Source organism: Ranitomeya variabilis, chromosome 5 (assembly GCF_051348905.1).
Source record: "Ranitomeya variabilis isolate aRanVar5 chromosome 5, aRanVar5.hap1, whole genome shotgun sequence".
NCBI lineage: Eukaryota > Metazoa > Chordata > Amphibia > Anura > Dendrobatidae > Ranitomeya > Ranitomeya variabilis.
The window spans coordinates 74,547,045-74,567,952 of NC_135236.1; the positions used below are offsets into that span (position 1 = coordinate 74,547,045).

The 20,908-nt window shown below is 44.9% G+C and overlaps 1 protein-coding gene across 3 annotated transcripts in view; it reads right to left on the reverse strand.

Annotated features, from left to right (window-relative positions):
- PLEKHA2 (pleckstrin homology domain containing A2) overlaps positions 1 to 20,908 on the reverse strand; it is a 105,616-nt gene that overhangs the window by 40,500 nt on the left and 44,208 nt on the right. For all 3 annotated transcript variants that reach the window (XM_077262265.1, XM_077262267.1, XM_077262268.1), the window contains 2 exons: positions 2,870 to 3,001; positions 2,559 to 2,711 (listed from right to left, as the gene is read on the reverse strand). In XM_077262265.1, the coding sequence (XP_077118380.1) occupies positions 2,559 to 2,711; positions 2,870 to 3,001 (285 nt within the window). The remainder of the gene's footprint in view (positions 1 to 2,558; positions 2,712 to 2,869; positions 3,002 to 20,908) is intronic.

Consider the following 20,908-nt stretch of genomic DNA (forward strand, 5'->3'; position numbering starts at 1 on the left):
ATAGTATAATACTGTCATGCTTCACAGTGCCAGAATAATACCACCACACACAGCTAAATAGTATAATACTGTAATGCTTCACAGTGCCAGAATAATACCGCCACACACAGCTAAATAGTATAATACTGTGTTGCTTCACAGTGCCAGAATAATACCGCCACACACAGCTAAATAGTATAATACTGTAATGCTTTACAGTGCCAGAATAATACCACCACACACAGCTAAATAGTATAATACTGTGATGCTTCACAGTGACAGAATAATACCGCCACACACAGCTAAATAGTATAATACTGTAATGCTTCACAGTGCCAGAATAATGCCGCCACACATAGCTAAATAGTATAATGCTGTAATGCTTCACAGTGCCAGAATAATACCGCCACACACAGCTAAATAGTATAATGCTGTAATGGTTCACAGTGCCAGAATAATACCGCCACACACAGCTAAATAGTATAATACTGTAATGCTTCACAGTGCCAGAATAATACCACCACACACAGCTAAATAGTATAATACTGTAATGCTTCACAGTGCCAGAATAATGCCGCCACACACAGCTAAATAGTATAATACTGTGTTGCTTCACAGTGCCAGAATAATACCGCCACACACAGCTAAATAGTATAATACTGTAATGCTTTACAGTGCCAGAATAATACCACCACACACAGCTAAATAGTATAATACTGTAACGCTTCACAGTGCCAGAATAATACCGCCACACACAGCTAAATAGTATAATACTGTAATGCTTTACAGTGCCAGAATAATACCACCACACACAGCTAAATAGTATAATACTGTGATGCTTCACAGTGACAGAATAATACCGCCACACACAGCTAAATAGTATAATACTGTAATGCTTCACAGTGCCAGAATAATGCCGCCACACATAGCTAAATAGTATAATGCTGTAATGCTTCACAGTGCCAGAATAATACCGCCACACACAGCTAAATAGTATAATACTGTAATGCTTCACAGTGCCAGAATAATGCCGCCACACACAGCTAAATAGTATAATACTGTAACGCTTCACAGTATCAGAATAACACCGCCACACACAGCTAAATAGTATAATACTGTAATGCTTCACAGTGTCAGAATAATAGCGCCATACACGGCTAAATAGTATAATACTGTAATGTTTCACAGTGCCAGAATAATACCGCCACACACGGGTAAATAGTATAATACTGTAATGCTTCACAGTGCCAGAATAATACCGCCACACACGGGTAAATAGTATAATACTGTAATGCTTCACAGTGCCAGAATAATACCGCCACACACAGCTAAATAGTATAATACTGTAATGCTTCACAGTGCCAAAATAATACCACCACACACAGCTAAATAGTAACATAATATATCGCTTCACAGTGGCAAAATAATACCGCCAAACACAGCTAAATAGTGCCATATCATACTGCTTCACAGTGGCAAAATAATACCATCATACACAGCTAAATATTATAATATTGTAATGCTTCACAGTGCCAGAATAATACCACCGCCCACAACTAAATAGTGCAATTTTTTACTATTTTACATTGCTATAATAATACCACTACACACCGTAAAATAGTGCCAATGTAATACTGCTTCACGGTGCCAAAATAATACTGCCATACACAGCTAAATAGTGCCATATTATACTGCTTCACATTGCTAATATAAGACCACCATATACAGCTAACTAGTGCCATATTATAATGCTTTATAGTGCCAAAATAATACCACCATACAGAGCTAAATAGCACTACATTATACTGTTTCAGTGCCAAAATAATACCGCCATACACATTTAAATAGTACAATGTTATACTTCCTTATAACACCAAAATTATAAAGGCATACAAAGCTAAACAGTACATTATGTCGCCTCGAAGTTCCAAAATATTATAACCATACAGTCAAATATTACGATATTATACTACCTTATAGTGCCGAAATAATAAAACCATAGAGCGCTACATAGTAGCACATTATATTCTCTTAAATTGCCCAAATAATATCACTACACAGAGCTAAATAGTACATTTTACCATCTTACAGCTCCAAAATAATACCGACTCACAAATTAGTACCGTATTAAACTGCCATACAGTTTAAAAAATAATGCCACCATACACCATTTAATGCCAAATAATGCAACCATAATTCTACCCCATAGTTCCAAAATAATATCACCATACAGAGGTAAAGAGCACCATATTATACTGCACTACAGTGCTAACATAATGCTGTCATACAGTGCTGAACAGTAATATCGCACAGTGCTGCCTAAACTTATTTCTGTACTATGTATGGCTCTGTAATAGTGTTATGTATGCACCATATGGCACCAGATAAACGAGTAATTTGATAAGTTTGTGGGAGCACCGTGCGATATTAATATTCAGCACTGTATGGCAGCATTACAAAACTTAAACTTAAGAACTGAATGGTATTGTTAGTTTTGTTAGCAATGCAGTGCAATGCAGTGGAGTAGGCTGCACAGTATGTGGCGCCATATACACGACGATGCCATCAGATGTCGTTACCATATGTCCTTGCTTGACACAATATCCGCTCTTCAAAACACAAATGGAAGATGGAGGCTTATAAGGCAGCTGGGGAATGAGGCTATGACTGCGGCGGAGCGAGGTGTGGGAGGACACTTCATGGTGGAAGACCTCGGGACATTCGCTTCCATTCTATAAGAAGAGAGAATAGCAATGTGAATGCAGACTACGGTAATAACAGAGTCCTCGGGACCCCCAGAGCAGCCCCCTATGGGGTGGACTCAGAGGAACTCTGGAAGGATCAAAATTTTTAGAAAAGCAGATTCCAGATTAAAGGGATAAAACGTCACCTGGATAATGGGAGTCTGCACCACGACTCCGCCAACAATCTTGGTCTCGTATGCGGTTTGTGTCTTTTTCTCCTGGGATCCAGATCCAGTGGACCCCATCTCAGATGTCTGAGCCGATCCTGGTCTGGGTACCTGTAGAACAACAACTTAGATGAACAAGACCAAAAAAAAAAATAAAAATGAGTTGTGCGTTGACTACCAGATTGGTGGCACAATATGTGCCAGGACGGGTTGTTACTTCTCATCGAAAAAATTTTGGAACACATAAACATTTTCTAGGAAACTTGGGTAATATCTGAATATGGGGTCTGAGGGGTGGGCCAATTTCAGAGGAAGGAAAACTGTCCATTCGCACGGTGTCTTATAGATGATGGCGCACCAGCATAGTGGCAGAAGATGCTTCAGGAAAACGCCGGCAGTGTTTTTCCCGTAGTGACTTACTTCTCTAACGTCTTTTTTCATCTTTATGACATTTAAAAAAAAAATTATTATGTAAAATAGAAGCAGCTTCCAAGCAAAAGCCGCATGAAGAATGGAAAGGCCACTTCTTTTAGCCATTGCAGAGTTTTACAAGCGTGAAGTGGTTTAAGAAGCTCCAAAAGATGGACTGTATGCACAGGGAGTCGTTGACAATACTGTGCATATGTTCATTCTTTTTAACGTTTATTGAGAGCTTTTTTACATGGGTTCCAGGCAGATTCTACCTGAAAAAGAGGTCATGTTCCGTGTGGAATCCACCTGAAAAAGAGAAAAAGACGGCGTGCTTCACGTAGAATCCTAGTGAAAAAGATGCCATGTTCCATGCAGAATCTGCCGGAAAAAAAGACGCCTTGTTCCACATGGAATCCACCTGATAAAGGTACCGTGTTCCAGGAGGAATCCGCCTGAAAAAGATGCCGTGTTCCATGCGGAATCTGCTGGAAAAAGACACCTTGTTCCACACAGAATTTGCCTGAAACAGACACTGTGTTCCCCATGGAATATAACTGAAAAAGACCACGGTTCCATGGAGAATCCACCTGAAAAAGACATCTTGTTCCAGGTGGAATAAACCTGTTCCATGAAAAATCATTTCCAAAATGGGAATTAGGGGACCAATGCTTTTCTTATTACTATAAAAATGACCCTATCCAAGGGTCAACATTACCAGTTTCTGTCCAGATGGCCCATAAGAGAGTCCTCCATGTGGATAGTCCTTTTTTTTAAAGCTCTGGAAAAATTAACCACCACATCCAAACCCTGTCATGGGCAGCCCAATCTCCAAACCTGAACCCCATTGGAAACCTCTGGAATGTAATCAAGAGGATGATGGATAGTCACAAGCCACCAAACAAAGAAGAACTGCTTACATTTTTGTGCCAGGAGCAGTGTGAAAGACTGGCGGAAAGCATGCCAAGACGTATGAAAGCTGTGATTGAAAATCATGGTTATTCCACAAAATATTGATTTCTGAACTATTCAGTTAAAACATTAGTATTGTTGTTTCTAAATGATTATGAACTTGTTTTCTTTGCATTATTTGAGGTCTGAAAGTACTGTTTTTTTTTGTTTAATTTTGACCATTTTTCTTTGTTCGAAAAAAAATACAAAAATTATCGCTAGGAAATTTGGAGACATGTTGTCAGAAGTTTATAGACTAAAAGAACAATTAACATTTTACTCGAAATATACCTATAAAGAGAAAAATCAGACAAACTGAAAATTTTGCAGCGGTCTCTTAATTTTTGCCAGAGCTGTATCTGATGGAACAGATTCTTTAGCATTCACTTGTACAGGCTCGGACTGGCCGGTAGGAGAACAGGAGAATCCTCCGGTAGGCCCCCTGTGAAGGGCTGCTAATGAGTAGTGCTATTACACTTGATTCACAGTTTCCAGAAAAAGTTCAGACATTAAACAATCTAGTTAAATTAATACTATATGGAAGCAAAAAATAAATTTGTGAACTAAAGTCAGGATATTTTTGCACGTAGCTAAACAGTCAGTCCCAAGAATCAATGTTACCGGTGGGCCTTTGGCAATCCTGTCCGACGCTGCACTTGTAGCATTGTGTACAAAACAACAGCCAGAGAAAGACCCCGGGGTGAAAAGTTCCTGTACCCGCTCGCATTGTTAGAAACCTAGGAGTGACTTTGCCTTTAGCACACCGGCGTGCTTCTTCACCGCCATTGAAACAAAAGAAGTGTTAATCATGTATATGGCTGGCCTCCTACGCCAGACACGGCAGTTACACAATCCTGGAGTGCGGCCCATTTCTCACAGTATCATTAGCCCTATCAAGAGAGGAGCACATGCCCTGCAGCTTGCCCCATTCTCTATTGAATCACATCAAAGCCCCCATTTTATCCCCTCGTATACATTTTTACCAGGTGTGCTGTACGTGAGGAGACTTTATATCAGAGAACATAGTACGTCTCATACTGCTGATATTACTTCTAATTCCTCTGAACGCAGCTTATCTCCATTTAGAACAATAGGATCGGGCATGTTCAAATCCAACTGCCCGATCCTTCTTTCTTTAACAAATGCCATTGGGTAATAGTTAGAACCACCTGTGCACATTAGAGCAAGGGTCAGTCTTATCAAAATGAGCAATAATCTAATGTGTATAGTTATTGAGGAGCATTTGTGGAGGCAATAGAACGGGGGGCATCATGCGATATTAGGCTCACTGTGGCAGCCACAAACTGTATTGGGGGATCTGCGGGGGCATCATACTATATTGGAGGAACAATATAGTATTGAGGGGTCTGTGACAGCCACATACTGTATTGGGGGATCTGCGGGGGCATCATACTATATTGGAGGAACAATATAGTATTGAGGGCTCTGTGACAGCCACATAGTGTATTGGGGGATTTGTGGGGGCATCATACTATATTGGAGGAACAATATAGTATTGAGGGGTCTGTGACAGCCACATAGTGTATTGGGGGATCTGCGGGGGCATCATACTATATTGGAGGAACAATATAGTATTGGGAGCTCTGTGGCAACCACGTACTGTATTGGGGGCACTGTGGGGGCATCATACTATATTGGGGGCAACATATAGTATTGGAGGTCTGTGACAGTTACATAGTGTATTGGGGGCACTGTGGGGGCATCATGCTACAGTATATTGGAAGAACAATATAGTATTGGGAGCTCTGTGGCAACCACATAGTGTATTGGGGGCACTGTGGGAGCACCATAATCTATTAAGGGCTCTTAGGGGGTATACTTTTGTAAGGAGGTTGCTTTCCCTGCTCCTTGCCTGGAACCACTTAGTCAGACAGCTGGGTTGCTGGGGGGAAGACTTTCTGCCCTGGACAGAGGGGACCAGGGGACTGCTGGGAAAAGAGAGGTGTGGTCAGAAAAGAGCGGGAGAGCAGAGAGAAAGCAGCGCGCCAAAGAGAGGGCAGGCTGCAGCGCCGCGCTCCCCTAAAAGTAGTGCTCCCCGTGAGGGCACTGAGGCTGAGATACCCACCAGAGTGAAGGCTGGATGTGGGGGTGTAGATTTGGAAGCCTCCAGAATCAGAGACAGTGACTGTGCAGCCCTGGTGACCGCAGTGACAAGCAAAGAATCCCTGAGTGTGATAAGTAACTGCCCAGTGTGTGTGTGACAGCGTTAATACAGGGAGACTGTCAGCCTGGTGCACAGAGGTTCTTGCAGCAGCGACGGAGACTGTGCTATTTCCTGGTTTCAGTTTCACTTTGTGAAGAACAGATTGCAGAGAGACTAAACCCCGGACTTTCCAGGAGGCACAGAAGAGACTTCAGGATCTCAAGACCTGCTGGTGACTGTATCCACATTGGGAAAAAGGACCCTCCAGTCAGGACCTCCCTGGGCTGATAAGTTACAAGAACACTCGTTAACCCTTTGATACCGCTTAACTGTTTACTGTTTACTTGACTCTATTAACCCCGTTTACTCCCTGCGAGGAGAATTTTACCCCTGTTAATAAATCCCCTTCAGCAGTTGGTCTGTCTGTTCCGTGGTGACATACGCAACCCTGCACTCTATTACACTTGGCGTAGTCGGCAGGATGTCACACGGTAGCACGGAAGGGGCAGACCAAGCAGTTGAGGGAGGCCCCAGGTCTAGCATCTCCCTGGGAGCCATGTTAGCTAACCTGCCAAAATTTTCAGGGAGTAATGTCATGTTGTGGGGTTGGACGGAGCGCATCCAAGGGATGATGCGGATGCATCCTATGACACCGGCTCTGCAGGTGGAAATAGCTGTGATGGCCCTAGAGGGGGATGCACGGGACTCTGTTATGCTAAGACCCCCCCAGGCGAGAGATACCCTGGACAAAGTATTACGTATACTTGAGGAGACGCATGGGGACCCCACTGACGTAGGGGAGCTGCGCATGCGACTGTTCCGCCGGGAACAAAGAGAGGGGGAGACCGTGACGCAATATATGAACGCACTGCAGGAGCTTCATACTGCCATTATACGGAAGGACGGCATAGGTGTGGGGTCAATTGACGTTGTACTGCGAGACCAACTGGTGACAGGCTTGCGAGATGTATTGATGAAACAGGCCCTGCGAGAGCGCATGCGTGTAAAGCTAGATATGACTTTCTCTGAGGTCGGGAGTGAGGCACGCACACGCGAGCAAGAGCAAGGGGTGGTAGTGCCAGTGAGAAAGGTATGGAGCAGGGAGGTAACAGCCCCTCAATGGGTAGAAGACTTGAAGAAGGAGGTTAAGTGAGTCCGTGAGGAGGTGGCTGAATATAAGAAGATCCCTGCTGCAGAGTACAGCCCTCCGGTGCGAGAAAGAGAGACCGCCCTCCAAAGTGAGACTAGTGCCGCTCGGCGAAGAAGACTGCCTAGATGCTACAACTGCGGAGCATCCAGTCCAAATGAAGAGGAGGCGATGTGGACCCGAGATTCCCAGCTGAAGATAAGAAGAATCTGGGAGGAGATTGAGAGTCTGGGGAAAGCCCTGACTGCCGTTCTGGGGACCAGCGGCATATCCCAAGGTAACATGCGGGAGCCGCCAGAAAGAGTTAGAGGAGAGGTGCGCAACATGAAGGCGGCTTCGGTGGTGGCCCCAGAGTGTAACTCCGTATCCTGGGGTGAAGAGCAACCGCAGATGAAAGATGTCCCCTGCCGAGGTCGACGATCCAGACTGAAGCGCCCTCCAGACAGACGCAGACGTGAGTGCTGGACGTGCAGAAAGGTGGGACACATGTCCAGAAATTGCCCTACCCGAGAAGAGCGGTGGCAGAGATCCGCTCACCCCTCTGAGGGTCCTGCTAACTGGAAGGAACGTCGCCCCTGGAGGGAATGGTATGGCAGGAAGAGAAGAGTTCCACCTAGGACAAGACAGTACCACAATGTCGGACGCCAAAGAGAGGTGGAGAAGGTGTCAAGCATCTCTGGTGAAATGACTGTGCTGTCCCAACGTGTAAAGGCGAACCTGGTGGATCTACAGCCTGGGTCTGAAGGTTTTGTTGGTGAGACTCAGTCCGGAGGAAAGAAAGTGACGTTCACTCGAGAAGACCACCAAAGTGCTTTACTACCCTGTCCAGCACGAGTTCCTGAAGAAGGAGAGAAAATGCCAAGTGTTCCTGCGACACTCGTTTTCAGTGTCCGAGCCGATGAGAAGGAGGAACCACTGATGTCGTCCCCTGAGGTGAAGAATGTGCTGGCTGTCAGCTCACCAGTTCCTGATCGGACAGGGGACATGGAGCAGCTGTGTGAGACAGGGCGTGTGGCTGAGAAGCCCTGGGAAATGATGCCCGCAGAGTCCGGCGCAGATGACAAAGAGTCCGGCCTGCATGGTCTTCATTCATCTGACTCAAGCTTTGACGAGAATGCTCCTGTCAAAGAGAGGGGGAGCCATGGAGAAGAATTGCTTGTACTAAGCCCCCAAACTGAGGAGCCTGTTATGACCCCAATGGCGAGGGTCTCAGAGAAACAAGTGAGTCTGCGACGTACAAAAATCCAGCTCATAGGGCAGTGGTAACTGGGTTGACCATATATCTACTCCTAACGCCAACACTAGCAGTAGCCGGGGAACATGCCTACGTTGGTCGCTAGATGTCTCGCGCCAGCCGGAGGACTAACTACCCCTAGAAGAGGAAAACAAAGACCTCTCTTGCCTCCAGAGAATAGACCCCAAAAGTAGGATAGTAGCCCCCCACAAATAATAACGGTGAGGTAAGAGGAAATGACAAACACAGAGATGAACTAGATTTTAGCAAAGAGAGGCCCACTTACTAATAGCAGAATGTAGTAAGATAACTTATATGGTCAACAAAAACCCTATCAAAATCCACACTGGAGATTCAAGAACCCCCGAACCGTCTAACGGCCGAGGGGAGAACACCAGCCACCCTAGAGCTTCCAGCAAGGTCAGGAAACAGATTATATACAAGCTGGACAAAAATGCAAACCAAAACAAATAGCAAAAAAGCAAGAAAGCAGACTTAGCTTAATCAAGCAGGAACCAGGATCAGTAGACAAGAGCACTACAGATTAGCTCTGATATCAACGTTGCCAGGCATTGAACTGAAGGTCCAGGGAGCTTATATAGCAACACCCCTGACCTAACGACCCAGGTGAGAATACAAGGGATGAATGACATACCCAGAGTCAAATCACTAGTAGCCACTAGAGGGAGCCAAAAGGTAAATTCACAACAGTACCCCCCCCTTAGTGAGGGGTCACCGAACCCTCACCAAGACCACCAGGGCGATCAGGATGAGCGGCGTGAAAGGCACGAACTAAATCGGTCGCATGCACATCAGAGGCGACCACCCAGGAATTATCCTCCTGACCATAGCCCTTCCACTTGACCAGGTACTGAAGCCTCCGCCTGGAGAGACGAGAATCTAAGATCTTCTCCACCACGTACTCCAACTCGCCCTCAACCAACACCGGAGCAGGAGGCTCAGCAGAAGGAACCACAGGCACAACGTACCGCCGCAACAAGGACCTATGAAATACGTTGTGGATGGCAAACGACACCGGAAGATCCAGGCGAAAGGATACAGGATTAATGATTTCCAATATCTTGTAAGGACCAATGAAGCGAGGCTTAAATTTGGGAGAGGAGACCTTCATAGGAACAAATCGAGAAGACAGCCATACCAAATCCCCAACGCGAAGTCGGGGACCCACACCGCGGCGGCGGTTGGCAAAACGCTGAGCCTTCTCCTGTGACAACTTCAAGTTGTCCACCACATGCCCCCAGATCCGCTGCAACCTATCCACCACGGAATCCACCCCAGGACAGTCAGAAGGCTCCACATGTCCCGAGGAAAAACGAGGATGGAAACCAGAGTTGCAGAAAAATGGCGAAACCAAGGTGGCGGAACTAGCCCGATTATTAAGGGCAAATTCAGCCAACGGCAAGAAGGTCACCCAATCATCCTGATCAGAAGAGACAAAACACCTCAAATAAGCCTCCAGAGTCTGATTAGTTCGCTCCGTTTGTCCATTAGTCTGGGGATGGAAAGCGGATGAAAACGACAACTCAATGCCCATCCTACCACAAAAGGATCGCCAGAACCTGGAAACAAACTGGGATCCTCTGTCCGACACAATATTCTCAGGAATGCCGTGCAAACGAACCACGTTCTGGAAGAACACAGGAACCAGATCAGAAGAGGAGGGCAGCTTAGGCAAAGGAACCAAATGGACCATCTTGGAGAAACGGTCACATATCACCCAGATGACAGACATGCCCTGAGACACCGGAAGATCAGAAATGAAATCCATAGAGATGTGTGTCCAAGGTCTCTTCGGGACAGGCAAGGGCAAGAGCAACCCGCTGGCACGAGAGCAGCAAGGCTTAGCTCGAGCACAAGTACCACAGGACTGTACAAATGACCGCACATCCCTTGACAAGGAAGGCCACCAAAAGGACCTGGCCACCAGATCTCTGGTGCCAAAAATTCCCGGGTGCCCTGCCAACACCGAGGAATGAACCTCGGAAATGACTCTGCTGGTCCATCTAGCAGGCACAAACAATCTGTCAGGTGGACAAGAGTCAGGCCTACCAGCCTGAAATCTCTGCAACACACGTCGCAGATCTGGAGAAATAGCAGACACGATAACTCCTTCCTTAAGAATACCCACAGGTTCAGCGACTCCAGGAGCATCAGGCACAAAGCTCCTAGACAGAGCATCGGCCTTCACATTCTTAGAACCTGGTAAATACGAGACCACAAAGTCAAAACGGGAGAAAAACAATGACCAGCGGGCCTGTCTAGGATTCAGGCGTTTAGCAGACTCGAGATACATCAGATTTTTGTGATCAGTCAAGACCACCACACGATGCTTAGCACCCTCGAGCCAATGACGCCACTCCTCAAATGCCCACTTCATGGCCAACAACTCCCGATTGCCCACATCATAATTTCGCTCTGCCGGCGAAAACTTCCTAGAGAAAAAGGCACAAGGTCTCATAGTAGAGCAACCAGGGCCTCTCTGTGACAAAACGGCCCCTGCCCCAATCTCCGAAGCATCCACCTCAACCTGAAAAGGAAGTGAGATGTCAGGCTGGCACAAAACAGGCGCCGAAGTAAACCGGCGTTTTAACTCCTGGAAAGCCTCCACGGCAGCAGGAGCCCAGTTAGCTACATCAGAGCCTTTCTTGGTCATATCCGTCAGCGGTTTAACAACGCTAGAGAAATTTGCGATAAAATGACGGTAGAAGTTAGCAAAACCCAAGAACTTCTGAAGACTCTTAACTGACGAGGGTTGAGTCCAATCATGAATAGCTCGGACCTTGACTGGATCCATCTCCACAGCAGAAGGGGAAAAAATGAACCCCAAAAAGGGAACCTTCTGTACACCAAAGAGACACTTTGAGCCTTTTACAAACAAAGAATTTTCACGCAGAATCTCAAAAACCATCCTGACCTGCTCCACATGCGAGTCCCAATCATCAGAAAAAAACAGAATATCATCCAGATAAACAATCAAAAATTTATCCAGATACTTCCGGAAAATGTCATGCATGAAGGACTGAAAAACTGAAGGTGCATTAGAGAGACCGAATGGCATCACCAAGTACTCAAAATGACCTTCGGGCATATTGAATGCGGTTTTCCATTCATCGCCCTGCCTAATGCGCACAAGGTTGTACGCACCACGAAGGTCTATCTTGGTGAACCACTTGGCACCTTTAATCCGGGCAAACAAATCTGACAACAGCGGCAAAGGATACTGAAATTTGACAGTGATCTTATTTAAAAGCCGATAGTCAATACAAGGCCTCAAAGATCCGTCCTTTTTGGCCACAAAAAAGAATCCCGCACCAAGAGGGGAAGAAGAAGGACGGATATGCCCCTTCTCAAGAGACTCCTTGATATATGAACGCATCGCGGTATGTTCAGGTACCGACAGATTAAACAGTCTCCCCTTAGGAAACTTACTGCCAGGAATCAAATCTATTGCACAGTCACATTCCCTATGAGGAGGCAGTGCACTGGACTTAGACTCGCTGAAGACATCCTGATAATCAGACAAATACGCCGGAACTTCCGAAGGCGTAGAAGAAGCAATAGACAAGGGCAGGGAATCTCCATGAATTCCATGGCAGCCCCAACTTGACACTGACATAGCCTTCCAGTCCAAGACTGGATTATGGGTCTGTAACCATGGCAAACCCAAAACAACCAAATCATGCATTTTATGCAGAACAAGAAAACGTATTACCTCCCGATGTTCGGGAGTCATGCACATGGTAACCTGTGTCCAAAACTGCGGTTTATTTTTTGCCAATGGCGTAGAATCAATACCCCTAAGAGGGATAGGATTTTCCAATGGCTCAAGAACAAATCCGCAGCGCTTGGCAAATGACAGATCCATAAGGCTCAGGGCAGCACCCGAGTCCACAAACGCCATGACAGGATACGATGACAGTGAGCAAATCAAAGTTACAGATAGAATAAATTTAGGTTGCAAATTACCAATGGCGACCGGACTAACAACCTTAGTAAGACGTTTAGAGCATGCTGAGATAACATGTGTAGAATCACCACAGTAGTAACACAAGCCATTCTGGCATCTATGAATTTTCCGCTCATTTCTAGTCAGGATTCTATCACATTGCATTAAATCAGGTGTCTGTTCAGACAACACCATGAGGGAATTAGCGGTTTTGCGCTCCCGCAACCGCCGGTCGATTTGAATAGCCAGGGCCATAGAATCATTCAGACCTGTGGGAATGGGAAAACCCACCATCACATTCTTAATGGCTTCAGAAAGGCCATTTCTAAAATTAGCAGCCAATGCACACTCGTTCCACTGGGTCAGCACGGACCATTTCCGAAATTTTTGGCAATACACTTCAGCCTCGTCCTGGCCCTGAGACATAGCCAGCAAGGCCTTTTCTGCCTGAATCTCAAGATTGGGTTCCTCATAAAGCAAACCGAGCGCCAGAAAAAACGCATCAATGTCAGCCAATGCCGGATCTCCTGGCGCCAGCGAGAAGGCCCAATCCTGAGGGTCGCCCCGTAAAAAAGAAATAACAATTTTTACTTGCTGAGCGGAGTCTCCAGATGAACAGGGTTTCAGGGACAAAAACAATTTACAATTATTCCTGAAATTTCTAAATTTAAATCGGTCTCCGGAAAACGGTTCAGGAATCGGTATCTTAGGTTCTGACATAGGACTTCTGATAACATAATCTTGTATGCCCTGCACACGAGCAGCAAGCTGGTCCACACTTGTAATCAAGGTCTGGACATTCATGTCTGCAGCAAACACAAGCCACTCAGAGGTAAAGGGGAAAAGAAAAAAAAATGAGAGAGAGAAAAAAAAAACTCAGAACTTTCTTTCTTATAATCCCGCTTCTGCAATGCATTTAACATTTAATACTGGCCTGGCAAACTGTTATGACCCCAATGGCGAGGGTCTCAGAGATATCAGCAAGTCTGCGACGTACAAAAATCCAGCTCATAGGGCAGTGGTAACTGGGTTGACCATATATCTACTCCTAACGCCAACACTAGCAGTAGCCGGGGAACATGCCTACGTTGGTCGCTAGATGTCTCACGCCAGCCGGAGGACTAACTACCCCTAGAAGAGGAAAACAAAGACCTCTCTTGCCTCCAGAGAATAGACCCCAAAAGTAGGATAGTAGCCCCCCACAAATAATAACGGTGAGGTAAGAGGAAATGACAAACACAGAGATGAACTAGATTTTAGCAAAGAGAGGCCCACTTACTAATAGCAGAATGTAGTAAGATAACTTATATGGTCAACAAAAACCCTATCAAAATCCACACTGGAGATTCAAGAACCCCCGAACCGTCTAACGGCCGGGGGGACAACACCAGCCACCCTAGAGCTTCCAGCAAGGTCAGGAAACAGATTATATACAAGCTGGACAAAAATGCAAACCAAAACAAATAGCAAAAAAGCAAGAAAGCAGACTTAGCTTAATCAAGCAGGAACCAGGATCAGTAGACAAGAGCACTACAGATTAGCTCTGATATCAACGTTGCCAGGCATTGAACTGAAGGTCCAGGGAGCTTATATAGCAACACCCCTGACCTAACGACCCAGGTGAGAATACAAGGGATGAATGACATACCCAGAGTCAAATCACTAGTAGCCACTAGAGGGAGCCAAAAGGTAAATTCACAACAGGAGCCCGAACAAGAAGTCCCTAAAGTTTCCGATAATGACAAGGAGGAGGAAGAATCATCTACGCAGACATCTGCTAGCGGCAAAGCTAAGAAGAAGAAGAAGAAAAAGAAGAAGACAGCAGTAGTTGATGAAGCAGAGAAAGCATATCTCAACCTGACTGATGAGCAGCTCCTAGACCATTTAGTCTGGGAGTATGTACAAGAAGAAAGGCAGAAGGAGATGCGAGAATCGCAGGTATCTGACTCCCCTCCAAAGAACAAAGAGAAGCACAAAGAGTCCTCGCCCGTGGAATGGCGAGCTTTAAGAGAGGGGGAATGTAAGGAGGTTGCTTTCCCTGCTCCTTGCCTGGAACCACTTAGTCAGACAGCTGGGTTGCTGGGGGGAAGACTTTCTGCCCTGGACAGAGGGGACCAGGGGACTGCTGGGAAAAGAGAGGTGTGGTCAGAAAAGAGCGGGAGAGCAGAGAGAAAGCAGCGCGCCAAAGAGAGGGCAGGCGGCGCTCCCCTAAAAGTAGTGCTCCCCGTGAGGGCACTGAGGCTGAGATACCCGCCAGAGTGAAGGCTGGATGTGGGGGTGTAGATTTGGAAGCCTCCAGAATCAGAGACAGTGACTGTGCAGCCCTGGTGACCGCAGTGACAAGCAAAGAATCCCTGGTGACCGCAGTGACAAACAAAGAATCCCTGAGTGTGATAAGTAACTACCCAGTGTGTGTGTGACAGCGTTAATACAGGGAGACTGTCAGCCTGGTGCACAGAGGTTCTTGCAGCAGCGACGACTGTGCTATTTCCTGGTTTCAGTTTCACTTTGTGAAGAACAGATTGCAGAGAGACTTAACCCAGGACTTTCCAGGAGGCACAGAAGAGACTTCAGGATCTCAAGACCTGCTGGTGACTGTATCCACATTGGGAAAAAGGACCCTCCAGTCAGGACCTCCCTGGGCTGATAAGTTACAAGAACACTCGTTAACCCTTTGATTCCGCTTAACTGTTTACTGTTTTACTTGACTCTATTAACCCTGTTTACTCCCTGCGAGGAGAATTTTACCCCTGTTAATAAATCCCCTTCAGCAGTTGGTCTGTCTGTTCCGTGGTGACATACGCAACCCTACACTCTATTACACTTTATTGGGGGGTCTGTGGGGGCATCACAATTCATTCACAATGGTGGCCTCATACTGTATTAGGTGGCATTATGGCAGTCTTATACTGTCTTTGAGGCATTATGGAGACATCATACTTTATTGGGGGAACTGTCGCATCCGCATTCTGTATTAAGGGAATCTGTGGGGGCACCACACTATATTGGAGGCACAATGGCTGCCTTATACTGTCTTGGTGGACACTGTGGGGGCATCATACTGTATTGGGGTGCACAATGAAAGTTTCATTCTGTGTTGGCAAGCAATGTAGAGGCATCACACTATATTGTGGACACTATTGAGGCATAATAATGTATTATGGGGCACCGTGGGGGCCTAAACCTGTATTGCGGACACAATTGGGGCCTCATATTGTATTGGAGGCACTGTATTGGCAACATACTTTATGGGGGGCATTTTGTCACTTTCTTATTTTATTCGGGTCACTCTAGAGGTATCATATTGATAAATTGTAAGCTTATGAGTAAGATCCTCACTGCTGTAGATAATTGTTCAATTATGTATTGCTGTGAAATGCCTTATCTTGTTTCTACTTGTCCCTCTTAATTGTAAAGTGCGGAATATGTTGGTACTTAAGAAATAAATTATTATTATTATACTGTATTGGGGCATTATACTATACTGAGGGGCACAGCTGGGGCATTATTTTGTATTGTGTTGATGGGCACTGGGGGAGCATCATAATGTGTGTGGGGAATGTACTGCTGGGCATCAAACTGTATGGGGACATCATTGGTCCCCCATACTACATTGAGAGGCATCATACTGGGTTGCGGTCATCACTGAGCTGTCATGCTCCAAAGATAGGCATCATACTATGTCGGTGGCATCACTGGGCCTTCATACTGCATTGGGAGGCATCATACTGTGTGGGGGGCATCACTGGGCCATCATTCTGCTTCATACTGTGTGATATATGACAAATCATCATTCCTCAGATTTTTGTGGTAACAGGTCAGGTGAGACCAGAAATAAGACCCCGGTACAAAGCTACAAACAAATCTGTCCACTCGTCAGTATATTGGGGTACACGTAGTATATAATGACAGATACAGATTTGGTGTAATATCATCTGGTAACAACAGACATGAGGTGAACAAAATTATATTCATTGATAAATTTTTACATTTTAGGTAGAAAATATCTCATTGCTTACTGCCTGCTACCCTATTCCTCTAGTAGTAGGATATTATAATATATTCATATGGGTTTTATGGTTAGTGAAGTGCAGTAAATAACATTGGTTACACAATAAAAAAGGAGAGAAAAAAAAAGTGACAGCACCACTTTGCAGCAAAGTCTGATAATCACATATGTGGCACATATGCGTCAACTATACCATAGGATACCAGCCAGTGCTGACGACGGCCATTTCGCACTCAACAGCGCTTCTACATGTCAATCTTGTAGACCGTTGAGCGCGAAACGGCCGTCGTCAGCACTGGCTCACACACTCCTTCATCTGTTCTCCTGGCCAGGATGTTTTAAACGTTAGCAAGATTTTTAAGGATCGGTGAGTGTTATCCGTTTTTTCTATTTTCTGCAAATAACATTGGTTACTGATGTCTGACCATTTATTTTTGGCGTTCACTGAAGCAGAGCATGAACATGACAAAAACAGCAGCTGGCGTGGTGAGAGCAGACATGCTGACATGGTTATGGTTGTTGTTGGAGGAAATGGTGCTCAATGGAGCAATGCAACCTCCATCTCCATCATAAAACCGTTACCCACATACATTTATTTTGACGGCCAGGTGTCTAAAGCAGTGAAGATTTGGTGCATCATATAGAAGCTGAATATATTTTTTTATTTGGGGTAGATGGTTATTCTGATTGAGGAATACAAAACAATTTCCCATAATGAATAATTCAGTTATATAATTATGTAAACACTTCTCAGCATTGAAATTGCAGCACCAAGAAGGAAAAGTCGTGGCATTCTGGAAATCACAGGATGGATAGACATGCTAATGATCTACAAATGATGAAAAAATGGAAACAGAATTTTCAAAACATCAGTATGGAGTATGGGCACCAGTTGTAGAAATCCCCGCACATACATGGCTTGTCTTCTATCAATGAGGTTATTAATGGTTGTCTGAGGAATGTTCTGCGGCACCGAATGTTCTTGAACAAATCATCAAGATCCGCTGCTGGCAGCTCCTTTTTAAATCGCCGACCAATGACGTCCCAGATGTGCTCAATGAGGGAGACGAGTCCGGAGACTTTGCAGGGCATGGTAGCATGTTTAAGCCATGTAGGATGCTCAGAGTACTACGAGCTACTGTTGAAAAATGGCTCATGGGAAACTTTGGAAAAATGGCTGTACCACTGGTTCCACGACCAAATCAATGTACTGCTGAGCTGTTAGTGAGCCTGGAATAAAGACTAGAAGGGTTCAGCTACCGTATGTTATGCCACCATACACCGTAATTCTGGGAGTAGGATCGGTGTGACGTGCCCTCACAAAGGCTTCTTCATGGCGTTGTCCACGTTGTCTCTAAATAGACACCAGAGGCTGAAATAGAGCAATGCAGGCTGGAATTGAGGTCTATGCTCTTCAGCGATGAGTCCCACTTTTGTCTTGTGCTTAATGATAGATGGAGATTGGTCTGGAGACCGTGGTGGCAATGCCATGAAGAGGTCTTGATGAGGGAACCTCAAACTGGTCCTGCTCTTGGGATTAAACTGTCTTGGTGATAGCGATATGTGTGGATGTTGAATCAGAGGGTCAGAGGGCTGAGAGGTCAGGAAAGGGTGGACAGGACATAGAAGACAATGAAAACCATAATATTCATGACCTGTTTCCAAAACTATTTTTCCACTGATGGTCCTCCTGGCCTCAATTTTGAACACCTGATGAGGCTTTTAAGGCTTCCATGAAACACAATAATTAGGAATCTTCTCCAATATGCGTCTATGATTCCCACCCATCGAGTAAAATTCCATCGAGTAAATTCGCAATGATAATTCATAAATCTGGCTTAAAATTTATTTTCGTAACTAACAACACCCACATAACCACCCACAGCAAGCGCAGAGTGAAATATTACATGGCTGGCATACATGTTTTGTCTATCTTTTAAGGTTACTATACTAACCTTCACCAGATTTTTTTTGCTTGAGTGTGATGATATATGAATGGAAAATACAGTCTGATGGAGTGCAAAGGGATAAAAAGTGGAGCACCACACGACAGTCTGCATTTGTCACGTGTGAATAAGGCCTTAATTGATGTGATGTGGATGTTCATTTATGCTGTGGGATTTCGCAAGTAACATCACCCTATGAGGTAAATAGTAAGAAATCTGTGTTTCCCCAAATAAATCCACAACAAAAACTGCAAAATTTTGGTGTGTGGACCTACCCCATGGTGACAAAGGGGCCTTTGTTCCCTTTTATTTCCCCGAAATGACGTCAAGTTCTGAGCGCCCTGTAACTACGGTAGTATGGTAGGGTAAGAGTCTAGAAATCAGGGATTAAAATACTTAATGGCCACCATTTTTTTGCCATATTTAAGAAGATATGTCACTTGCCATGAATATTTATTTTTACTTGGTGTAAATGCCGCTGTTCTCCTGAATCCGACATTGTTTTTAGTTTGTTCCTGCACCTCTCCATTCCTTAGATATAGCCTTTTTTCTATCATATATAAATCTAGCAATTTTAGCTATGTGGGCGTGGTCCTCAACGGCTCTGTGGGGGAGTGTCTTCTTAAGGACCATGCCCCCTTGGCTAACCAGACTAAATTTATACACAGGGAAAAGGGAGCAATATTTCAGGAACGGATAGGCGCAGGAACAAAAGAAAAATAGCAACGGATTCAGGAGAACAGCGGCATTTACACTAGGTAAAAATCAACATTTTTGTTGCAAGTGACAGGTCCCCTTTAATTAATAATCAAAATTTTTTTTCATCATAAATCTGTTTTGTTTGCTGTCCTAGCCCTTTATCTAATTATTCTGACAAGGCGGAGTAACTTATTGGCACTGCCCTGGTAACTCACACTCGGCTTTTTGAGTATATTACCAGTGTGATGGCAGAATCCTTTATATTATAGCAATTCTGTATATAACAGTGTTATGGATTGTAGGATATACACACTGTAAGCAGTGCACAGGTACGTACATGTCACAGGCAGGACAATCCACCTCCTAGAGAAGCTTAGGGAGTCAGTGCCGCTCCCAAACACCTAACACTGGAGTACAATGCACATGGGGATTTATTGATTGCAGGATAATGGAGGCTCATTAGGCGTCTAATAATCCATATAAACTAATGTATAATAATACTACACCACGAGAAGAACATTCATCTGTCAGTGTGCGGCCGCTTATAAAACACACACGGATCAGAATCCATCTTCCTTATAGGTATCCATCAAGTATAGGATCCCAGGTCCAAAAACCCTATACTGCCCAGGATACCTTTTTAAATGGATTTTCTTTGGAATGGACTTGCAAATGTCAGCCTTCTTGACATATACTGCCTGACCAAGCTGAAAAACACGCTCTTTTGGAGCCTATGTGCCCACTTGTCCTATGTTGTAGGAGCTTTCTGACCCAGGGATACCACGACAGAGAGAGGCAAGAAGATCACAGCGTTTGGTCACATGAAATCCTGCACTGATTAGAACTGTTTCACCATCCTATTAAACAGTTCGGTTTCTTTCCTTGCTTTGTCATTGCAAGAGTTGATCAGTTCTGTTAATCTCATGCAGCTCTCTGTCCTAAATTGTCTCAGCTGTTCTGTGTTGGCCACTCCCCTCTGGTATATACAGTATGCTTGAGTGTAATGCTTGTAAGTATAGTTCTTACATCCTGGTTAGATGTTGAAGGAGAAATTCAGTGTTTGGAGTAGGCGGTTGGAGAGTTGTTCACGAGGTTTCTGTTTGGAGTTAGGTTGCATGCTTATCCTCATCCTCTCCTATTTGGTTTCTCCTACCTATCCTTCCCCTATGTTCCACTCTGTTGTTTTGTGAGTGTATTTGTATGATTGTAGTTTTCTTTTATTCCTGTCTGTGAACACTGAATGTTTGGTTAGTGTTTTCCTAAACACTTCAGCCTCACAACTCCCTGGGTTGGGGAGGGAACATATAAGATTTAAGATAGAAGCATAGCAAAGTAACCCTGCTGACTCCACCTTCTGGGGTAATCCAGTAGACGGATAGACTAGGGCAACCCCTACTTTGAGGGTTCAGGTAGGCGCCTAATGTGTCTAGTCACTTCGTGACTCTTTCTTGGCACATACGGCAAACTAGTCAGTGAAACACGGACTTAAAAGA